The sequence below is a fragment of the Gavialis gangeticus genome, unplaced genomic scaffold (genome assembly GCF_001723915.1).
Source record: "Gavialis gangeticus isolate Ggan-Ray unplaced genomic scaffold, GavGan_comp1, whole genome shotgun sequence".
Classification (NCBI taxonomy): Eukaryota; Metazoa; Chordata; order Crocodylia; family Gavialidae; genus Gavialis; species Gavialis gangeticus.
This window is the reverse complement of record NW_017729031.1, coordinates 63,980,981-63,991,624: the sequence shown is the minus strand read 5'-3', so window position 1 is coordinate 63,991,624 and position 10,644 is coordinate 63,980,981. Positions and strand designations below refer to the sequence as shown.

General features: G+C 38.5%; 1 protein-coding gene across 2 annotated transcripts in view; it reads right to left on the bottom strand.

Moving 5' to 3' along the window:
- PPP1R1C (protein phosphatase 1 regulatory inhibitor subunit 1C) overlaps nt 1-8,711 on the bottom strand; it is a 121,031-nt gene extending 112,320 nt beyond the window's left edge. Inside the window, exons 1-2 of one of the 2 annotated variants that reach the window (XM_019523051.1) lie at nt 8,402-8,711; nt 6,085-6,145 (exon numbers count right to left, since the gene is read on the bottom strand). In XM_019523051.1, coding sequence (XP_019378596.1) covers nt 6,085-6,145; nt 8,402-8,482 — 142 coding nt within the window. In that variant the 5' untranslated portion in view covers nt 8,483-8,711. The remainder of the gene's footprint in view (nt 1-6,084; nt 6,146-8,401) is intronic. The other variant, XM_019523050.1, reaches the window with a different exon arrangement.
- Nucleotides 8,712-10,644: the final 1,933 nt, after the last annotated feature.

Here is a 10,644-nt window from a genome sequence, read left to right as displayed (position 1 = left end):
TGGGGGGGGGGGGGGGAAGAGATGGGGGTTATTCCCCCTCCCTCCTGCATCCGGAGTAGAGGAGAGAATAACCCCCCTCCCTGCCCCATCTGCCCCAGGGGCCATGCTGGCCCACTGCTGCAGCAGTGAGTGGGGAACGCCTGGCAGACCTGGCTTGGGTCCCTGCTGATGGAAGAGGGCCTGAACTGGCCATGCCCTGCCAGCACAGCTTCCCTGCAGACGAGGGTATGCTCTAGTTTCCCTGGCTCCTGGCCTGAACAGCTGCAGGTATGTGCCCACATGCCTGTGCTGTTACAAACTGGTTCAACCAAAGCAAGTTAGACTAACCTGCAAAGGTTGAATTAATTCAGGCTCCAGCTTTTTGAATGTCTGTCCCTAGCCCTACGCTGCACAGTTCAAAGCAGGGAAGAGAACCATGAACTAGGTCTGAATCAGCTCACACAGGTTACAGAAGTAGTCTAATAGCCACAACAGCCTGCAGCTCCATGTCAGCTCATTTATTGCCACTGTTGCCACTACTGTTTCTGGCACTTGCACTAGCTCATTTAAAGCTAACCTGGATATCTCTAATCTACTCTGCATTGTGCAGACATACACTGAATTAACATCTACTGAATGACATTTATACACCTCAGAGATAGTGTTTTGTGTTCTTTGAAAAGTCATTTATTTGTTCCATTGGTTGGCATGTTTAATGATCATCTTTGCAACAATAATAACCAGAGACTTAACAAGAAGGCAGTTTGGAAGAAGTGCAGTCAAGTTAGAAGGCAACATCTGCCCTCAGTTCAAGTGCTGAGTAAGGTTCTCAGGATGAGGTTGGAAAACCCAGGTATGTGAAAGAGCAAAAAAAAATTAGTTCCAAAAAGGAAATAAAAATAAATTGCAGACATCCTTATGTTTGCATTGCCATAGCCAACTTGAGGATCCAGTAGCATTCTAATGCCCACAGTAGTGTCAAGCACCCTGAACACTGACCTGAGGAGGGCAGATGGTGCCAACAGGCCATTTGCTATTGTATTGGCTTGGCAACAAGGCCAGTACATACAAAGAAGCTGGCATTATTTTCTGACGAAAGTGAATACTGATTACTTTAAATCTGAGCCATGACCTGAAATTCTTTTCCCCTCAGAAGTCACTTTTTACCATAGTTACCAGCTTTTCTCTGTGCCGTTTATATTTCACATACCAAAGACTCTGCTTTCTGCATGTCCTTTCACAGCATCTGGTGATGTGAATTTGGGTTCATGAAAGCTTGTGCTCTGTACACATATCTTATTTAGGTCATCTGTAAAGGTATGTATCTACCCTGCTTTCCAAAAGACATATTCCTCATTTACAACGTTTCATGGTCCAGGAGAAAACACCTCATCACGACTCTGCCATGGTTCTGCGAAGGGGTGAACAGGAGATGGGGCAGGTTCTGTTGTTTTAAAAAATATCATCATAAGATAAACACAAAACAATCAAAAACTTTGCTTAGTCTCAGAGGATACCCAAAATTAGTGTAAATATGTGTTTAGCTTGTTGAGCTTCTCTCCAATCTATAGTGAGTGCCATAAAAGATATCACCAAAAAACACCTTACTTTTTGATGTATCACCAAATTATTGTTAGGGTGGGTACAGACAAAGCTGTTGTTTTTATTTGATTTTTTATTTTAATTTTGTTTGGCAGTAAGTGGTACAGTTACTGAGATTTAACTCTTCCCTTTAGCAAGTTATTGGTGAAACTGTACATGGTCATTTGACGATAGCAATAGAGTACATGGGAAAATATAACAAGCCATGTTCCCATATGCTGCATAAGTCTGCGGAAGCCAAATCCAAGAAGAGTCAGTTAGTTTGCTCTAGCATTTTTTTGTCTCCTTGAAAGTAAAGATTGAGAAAGCCTAGTAGACTTTTCTTACAGTGTTAGAGAATGTTACTAGTTAAACATTATTTTAGCCCTAGTAACGATTCCATTTTCACATATATTTTCACTATATCAGTGAAGATGCATTCCTTGTTTGCATCTGAATATGTAGTAGATATTCAGGAGGGATGAAGTGGCTCGGGGGTTGGGGGGGTGGGAAACAACACACTCAGATCTTTGTAGAGCACTATTCAAATTGAATTATTACAAAGGTCTGAAACATAGACCTGACAAGTTTTACTCCCTTCTGACTTCTGGCTCAGGCTACATCCAGAAATACCACAAAAATGCTATCTTTACTTTTCAGCTGCAATCAGATGCAAATATCACAAAGCTTACAGGAAAGTCATCTCTTCCAAGACTTCTATTTTGAGTCTTCAAAACAAGGAGTTTTGGATAATGTGTATACATTTGGTAATACATCCAAATATTTGGAAGCTCATTCAGTTCTCAACTTCAAACCTTTTGATGTACACCCAGCAATAAACTTTTTATCTGAACTGGGGAAGTGGTAGGCTACTGGATAAGGCAAGAAACTAAAACTCAAGAGAAATGGGTTTGGTTTTAGTTCCGTGTTAACTTGCTGTGTGACTTGAGTAATTGACTTCAACTCTCTCCCCTACATTTTTTCCATTTATCAAACTGTGATAATGATGCTCACATAGTTGTTTGTTGAAGTGTTAACTATTATTAGGACTGCATTATTATTATTTATTAACTCTAAGCACATACACTGATTAATTACTCACTGTTGGAGAGAAATCATTTTAACAGTTCTTGGATGCTCTATAATTTCTGAGCAAAAGCTATTCCTAGTCTTGGCATTTGAAGTTTGCTTTGGCAAGGTGTTGTATACTGCGTAGACATACTGAATGCCTCCAACTACAGCTGACTTCTGTGAGAATTGAACATTATCAGCATCCCTAGGTTTTGCTTAGCATCTTATAAGATGTAAATGCATCTGTATAAGCCAGCATTTTCACAACCACTTCTAATAGGTTAAAAATACAAGTAGCAATGGAAATAGTGAACTTTAAGATGCATATATTTTCCTTCTTTCCAAGGGGCTTCTAATTACAATCTACCCACACTTCTATATACCAAATGACACTAAAATACGAACACCACTGCACATTTGCAAACATCAGTCATACACATCTGAATACATGCATATCCATGCACAAATCAGAGTTGCATACAATTTACTAAAAATGCTGTAAGATTTGTTTTAAAAAACAATAACTGAAAAAAAATCAGAAATCACTACAAATTTTCAAAACGAACTATAAACATGATTTATCTCATACACAAATAATTTGAGAGGGTTAACACCATTTTTCTGCCATAGCTACAACTTAAATGATACTCAGTGCAATGTAAAAAGTCATAAAAATATTTGTTTGGGGTTGTAGTATAAACGTTTCAGGAAAAAGGACAGTAAGCATGCAACTAGTTTGTTAAGTTTCCTGTAAAAAGAGAGAGTCCTAATTCTCTGTCTGTCTTTGATTTAATGTTGCACTAAGAATCTATATACGGAAGGAAATGTGACTGTGTTCAGTGTACAAATGGAACTTTGACAGAGAAAAACAGTCAAGGCAATTTTATTTTAAATTAAGGACAAGTAATCCTGACATTGTATGACCCACTAAGCTAAGCAAAGGTCAGAACCTAACAGTAGACCTCTTGTTGCTTTGGGGTACCTTTCAATTGCACTGCCTGACACCTCTGGCCTTTATGTCTGTTTGTATAGCTCTGGAAGGGGGATAACAGCGTACAACCTTCAAAAAAGAGAAAGGCTTCTACACTACCCTCTCCCCAGTGCCAGCACAGAGGTCTGGCAAGAAGCAAAGGACTTGGCTAGCAGATGACTTTTTGCAACAATCCCATAATGTAACCTCAGCCCCTTGGTTGAGAAGTCTGGAGTCCAGCCAAGGACACAAGTGACAATACTGAGCAAGGTGAGCTTTATACTGTCTTTGAACATCCACAATTTGCACTACATGGCAATTATCTAATCCCCAAGGTCTGACCCTCTGTGCTTATTCCTACAAATTACTGAAAATTTCAATTATAATCAGAGTGTAAATTGAAGGTGCTCAGTGCTTTAGATGAAGAACTCTGAACCTGAAAGGAATAGATCTAAAAATAAAGTTGGGATTTCTTTATAGAGGGTCAAATACTTACTGATTTTTAAGGCATCCAAATAGGACTCAAGTGGAATTTAGGCACAAAGAGCAATCCAAATCAATCTTGTTCAGCCACTGTAAAACACTTAGGTTCCTAGATTTATTAGGGATCTCCATTTTGCTCCGAAATAAAACTCTGGATTTGGGCTGCTGCTTATGCTCAGAAACATGCTACATTGTTACCAGGGCAATTAACTCTGGTCTAAAATCTGCTGCAATCCCAAAAACTGCTAGGAGGTGCCTAAGCGTCACCTAAATCCCAATTCTTCAGATGAGCACAGAGCATGAAAAATGACTGATGCTGAAAGAAAACTTACACATCGGTATCAAACCTGCCTGGCAGTGCCCATATTTTGACCAATAGTCTACCGGTGAAAGCACTTACTCAGAATGTCAGAAATCTAGGGTGCCTACAGATGGGCAGCGAGGCTGCTCTGAAGCACTGTAATTACAGCACGTTGGAGCAGATTCCGATGTCTCATGTATCAGCATCTCTGTGCTGGCAAATGGAGGTGGGGGCACTTTAAAGCTCATTCTAATTAAAGCCCTCCCCCGCAGAGCACATGTATAAACACCCTTACATTCTAGGCCCATGTCACCCTGCAAGGATTTAAAACAACATTTTACATTTCCCTACTACTACTGCCATAGGTAGAATCAGACCTACCCTATCCCTTCTGTGGAAGTTGATCCAGTGGGCAGCCATATAGGCAAGAGTCATGGGGCCAAAATGCGAGCAAAGAAGTGGAAGCATGACTCTGTGGCTTAGTGGCCACAGTACTATTGTGGGTTTCAGGAGGCAATCCTGGGTTCTGTCTCTTACTGCCAGAGTTATTTCTGTTTGAGCCAATGATTGTCTAATGCAAGTGCAAAAACAGTCCTAGCAGATGAGACTGGAACCTAGGAATCACACCTTTCAAAGGAGTGCCTTCCCTACTGGACCACACAGTGTGTCCATTCTTCTTGCTGGCTTTAAAAAATCATTTTAAAAAATAGCTTTTAAACAGTGAAGAAAACTAATTAGAAAACATCAATTGCATTGCATGGTGGCATATTAATAGTAAATGATTCATTCCCCATCTGAAAGAAGAATAGAAAGAGATTGTTTGGAAATCCTGAAACCTAAGTCTCATCCCACAGCAGGGTTTTTTTGTTTTTTTTCCAGAACAGTTTTGATTAAATTAAGTAAATTTAAAATTTTTGACAGTATTAACATTTTTCTGCAATTCATTCTTTTAATTTCTTTTTTCTGGTGCTTTTGCACAGATTTCCTAAAAGGAAATTCCAGACATTTTTGGAGGCCATAAGAATGCACACTCATGTAAATTAGTTACAAACCAGCCACCCCTGAAGAAAAAATTCTGGCAGGAGCTCTAAGGGAAGGAAATATCTACAAGGGTTTTCATGTGCAAGTGCAAATACAAGCTGTTTCAATGAAAGATTGACTCATTCATCTAAAAGCTTTTTCTTTTACTGGGCTCTCCATATAACAGACTTGTATCCCCCTAGGAACTGAAAGACCAAGAACTCTATGAGCTTAACTCAGCTCTAAAGATTCCCCTCAACGTCCCAGCAATGAAGGAGAGGGTTTGTGGAGGAAATTGCTGCACTCATCTCCAAAGCACAAAGGCAACTAAGTCCTCTTTTCATCCGCAACACAGGGTATTGGGGCAACTAAATTCTTCTTTCAGTGGAGTCCTTCTTTCATCTGCAACATGGGAGATTTACTCATGAGATGCTGAAATCCTGTCTCTACTGGTATCTAAGGGAATTTGCACTTACACCAATGGGGCCAAGATTTTTATAGATTCACTGTATTTACTATAAACAGACTGAAGATTTGTAATCGAAAATTTAGTGCTCTATGCTCAATGATACCTTTTTTAACTTTTCCTTGAATGTACATATTTAGTAACATCATGTTTCAAAAGACATATTGCCCCTACATATGAGTGCAGCAGTTCAGAAGACACGTTGCTACTTACCTGGGGGTGTAGGCTCATTCATAATGACGAGTGATGCTGGTGTAGGCCTTCTTTTCCTGATCTGTGAAAAACATAGGCCCAAGCAGAGTCATTAGGGACACTAGCTACCCTACATCCAGTACAAAATACAAGTCCATCAAGGGCCCTATCGAACCGTGCAAGTGGAAGAAGCAAACACGCAAAGAGCAGCATTCAGAACACTGTTTTAATAGCATAATAATGATCTCAATCAGACTAGCCCCAGTGTACTGGGATATCATGGCTTCCTAAGGAGGGATTTTCAAAAATCGCCTAAGAGACTTAGGAGCAGAAGTCATATTGGAAGGTACTGGGACTTGCGGTCCTGAGACACTTAATTATTTTTTAAATTATTACCTTTATTCTTTATTTCTGGAAAAAATGGAGTTGTTTTATGAGCAGGGGCATCTGAGACTGTTGTACTTACCACTAATATTTGCTATTGTGCCACTGACCTGAAGCATATAAGAAAAGCTAAGAGAGGGGACAGAGCAGCTATCAGTCACTATAAGAACCTTTTAAAAAGTCATGTCAGCATCTTTATTTTAGAGCAATTTAAAAATGACAATATTAAAATGCTTCCAAAATAAAATCCTGTAAGTACTGCATATTCTAGATGTCTATCTATATAAAAAATTGTATGGGTCTCTTTTCAGTTACATTTTATGAGTGCTCTATGATTCTGCTCTAGTGGTTTTCTTATTCCATTAATGTCTGACAAGACTGTTGGACAATTAACTAATATGGCATTGGATAAACCTTTGGTAATAGACATATTTGAATTGAAAGCTAGCTTTTCGTTATATTACAGCTTCCAGGCTCCTGACATTTCTTCAACGGTACTTAAGAATATTTAGCCAGAAACCATTTTGAGACACAACTTCAGTGGCAATATCTTGGTTCTTTCCTAAAGGTTTAAAAGCAACATCTCTAGATTGATCAGAGCAAATTCTGTTCTCAGATGTGTAAATGGAAAATAGCTCAATCAATCTCAGTGAAATTATTCCAGATTTGTACAAACGTAGTTGACAGCAAAACTTATTTAATTTCATCCAATGTCTAAAATAAATGATAGGGAGCTTGTAAAATAAAAACAGATAATAAAGAGCTAGGGGCAAAATATGGCTCATAATACTTCTATGTCTGTAGGAATTCTGTGAGGGCCTGATCTTGTAGTTGCTGAAGGTGATAACTCTCATCGGTTTTGAAACAGTGGGAGAACAGGTCGTGCTTGAGTTAACTACAGAATCGTTCCCTAAATTATGAATACACTTTATTCCAAAAAAAATAATCTATGGATCCGTTGAAAGCCTAAGGATGCCTTTTCTTTTATCATCTCCTATCTTTCTTTATTCCATGGCTTGCTCCAACTTACCATTTTCTGGCAAACACCGCCTCCTCTTAGGAGACATTACAACAGAAGACTAAGGAAACAAAATGTCTCCTCAAATGCAGATGCAAACAATTTCATTGCCATCACCAATACTGACATTGTCAAATTTCAAATTGCATCTTTGGTACCATTAAAACTAGATGTATCAAAATATTAGTAAATGTACAACAGGAAACAGTCTTACACTGATGGAGATGGACTAGACGAACTAATAGCTATGAGCCATGTCTGTCATCTAAGATTCTGTACTCATTGTTCTTTATATACAGATATAAACATATAAGTCAATACCATTTCTGTCTAATATGAGCTTTACCTGCATACATTTTATGAGTCAAAATATGCTGTGATAATGCATTTATATCTATATGTGCGTATGTGTGAATTGATAAACCCATGCATATATCCATATACATGCATTTAATGGACTGAGTAGACTGCCAAAAAAGTCTTATAAATGTGGGAATAGTTGAATAAAAGATTATGCAGAATTCGAATGATTTGCTCCCGTATCAAAGTAAATGGCAAGTGCCTTGTCTTCTAACCTGACTATACAATATTTCCATTAAGTACATACTACCAAATGTATATCAGAATATCTTAAACAATGTATTTTAACTGTTTTTGCATAAACAGAGAGTTTGAGATCATGTGCTCATATCAAGTGTGCTTACCTTTTCTAAAAACAACATACAACAGCTAAGATACACTTTTAAAAACCTGCATAAATAAGAAACAAGCATTTTAACAACAGGACAAATCCTGCTCTCCGCTACTTTGTTTACACCACACATAAATCAGTGGATTTAATTTCATTTTACACCAAGAAATATTTAGACCAGGAATATTACCTGTTATCACCCACACCTTGTTCCCTAGGTAAAGAAAAAAACCTGGCTTGCTTACCTGTTCAGCTGCTTCAGGATCTATTTGACTCTGAAATAATGGCACAGCAAACTGTATCTTTTTAGGACTGTTGGGCTCCATAATAACAATAAGGAGAATCAGAAGAGAAAAGAGCCCAGAATGTCTGAAATAAGAGAGTTGTTTCTGTTATTATCCCCTGGCGCACTCCCTAAAGCCACAGTGAGTGCTTCTTAATAACAGCTGTAATTCCTGAGTTAGCAAGTGAATCTGTATGAGCTGAGCAGCTCCCTCATTCCACATCCACAGCAATGCCTCTGGCTTGACAAATTATGTGTGTGTGTGTGTGTGTGTGTGTCTCCAGTCCTTCAGATCCTCTCAGCACAAAGCTGAAAGGAACAATAAGCTAATTGTGTACCAGTTCACTTCTACATATGCCAAGCATTCACTCAGTAGCTAATTGAAAATGCAATACTAGCATTGCATGGCCTGGTGCCCTGGGATTTGAAAAAGAGGATCTATCCACTGTACATTACTAACAGGCTGCTCAAAAGTGCAATGTAAGCTCCCTCTGAGTATTGCTGATGGGTCCTTAATTATTGATGAACACAAATCAAGAAGTTTTCAGATTTTGGGGTAGAAATGACAGTAGGGGTGAATTAATTCTATTTTTATGCAGTGTGAGCGTAATTCCCCCCTCCAACTTTCAACCCAACTAACCATCCTCTTTTGTTTCACACACCTTCATAAAATATACTTCTTCCTGGAAGCTTTTCAATGATAATCCTACATAGATATATGTGAGTTCCTTCATTATGAACTGCTAATTATATGGGCCTCTACCATGCTGTCAATCTCAGATTTAAACAATAAAGTGTTTGAGGACAAGGGCTGTGCCATCTTTTAAGTTTACAGAGCCTCCATCCCAGAGAAGCAGTTTGAAAAATAATAGTAATAATAATATCTTCAAAATCTAATTATTTTTACTTTGTATGGCCTCTTCACCCAGAAGTGTTACTTGTGGATTCTAGAAGGTTGAGAGTGAGACTAATGACTACTGAGACTATTCCAGTCACTAATCAAAAGCTTTATTGGGATACACTATAGCAATGGCTTATTTACATCAGTAAGTAAGGATACTGCTTATATAGCCTTGGCTATGAAGGAGGACAGGTCTGCTGGCTAGGCTTCACTGCTCCTTCAGGGACTTCATTGATGTAGTTCTTCTTTCAGTGTTGAGCTCATAGAAGTCCAATTTTATACAACTTGATCATAGATTATATACCTAATACAGGTTTTCCCAATTTGGTTACATTTTTGTGCTGAGTCAATTCCCACCTATTTCCTTACATTAAAAGGACACATTGGTGTTATTCACAGTGCACAATCCTACTTCCATAATTTTACTTTGCATATACTACCATGGCTTTTACTTCCATCAAGCTAAGCCAGGCTGGGAGAAGGCTTATGTTGCTCATATGGCCTATGGAAGAAGTTCATGACCAGGGTATTCAGAAATAAGTGACCTAACATACACCTTTGCTTCAAATGAATGCCTCCTGAGCAGAATCATAGAAAGCTCTTGCAACAAAGGTTTAAACTAAAACTTGCAGCTAAGGCAGAGCACTCCAACCGACTGGTCAAAGGGCAAAAGATTGGATATAAGCCTGTAGCAGCAAATGATGTATCAGTTTCCTTCAACACAATGTATTGTCCCCCACAAAGAAGAAAGAGAGCGTGAGAAAAAGAATGAGCATCAGTTTAAGAAAGACCAGGACAGACAAGGAGGAACCGCAACAGCTTTACTTAGGATGAAGATGGATGTCATTTATAAGAGAAAATGAAGGGAGAACATTTAAATAAGATACAAGCAAGATCTGCAAATTATTTATATAGGGAAGGGGGATAATAATTAAAGATGAAATGGGAAGTTGTTGAATTCGTGACTAAGAATAAGAGATTTTAATTTTTAAAGAAAGGCCATTATTGCAAAGAAGACATGAGCTTTCCTATAATTTAGAAGAATTTGGATCTGGGGCAATGATTTAAAACAGAGAGGGAAAAGTTGAAGACTTCATATCTAGATCTGAACCTCACCAAAACTCAGAGAAGTTTGGATCTCTGATTTTGATACAGACCCATTTCTGTTTTTAATATCATGGGTGGGATTTCAGAAGGATGCAAGATTGGCCTAACTCTGCTATCTCTAAACTCAATGGACATTTTACCATGCATTTCACAGGGAGCTGAGTTAGGGCATATAGACAAAACAAATGGAACAAGAG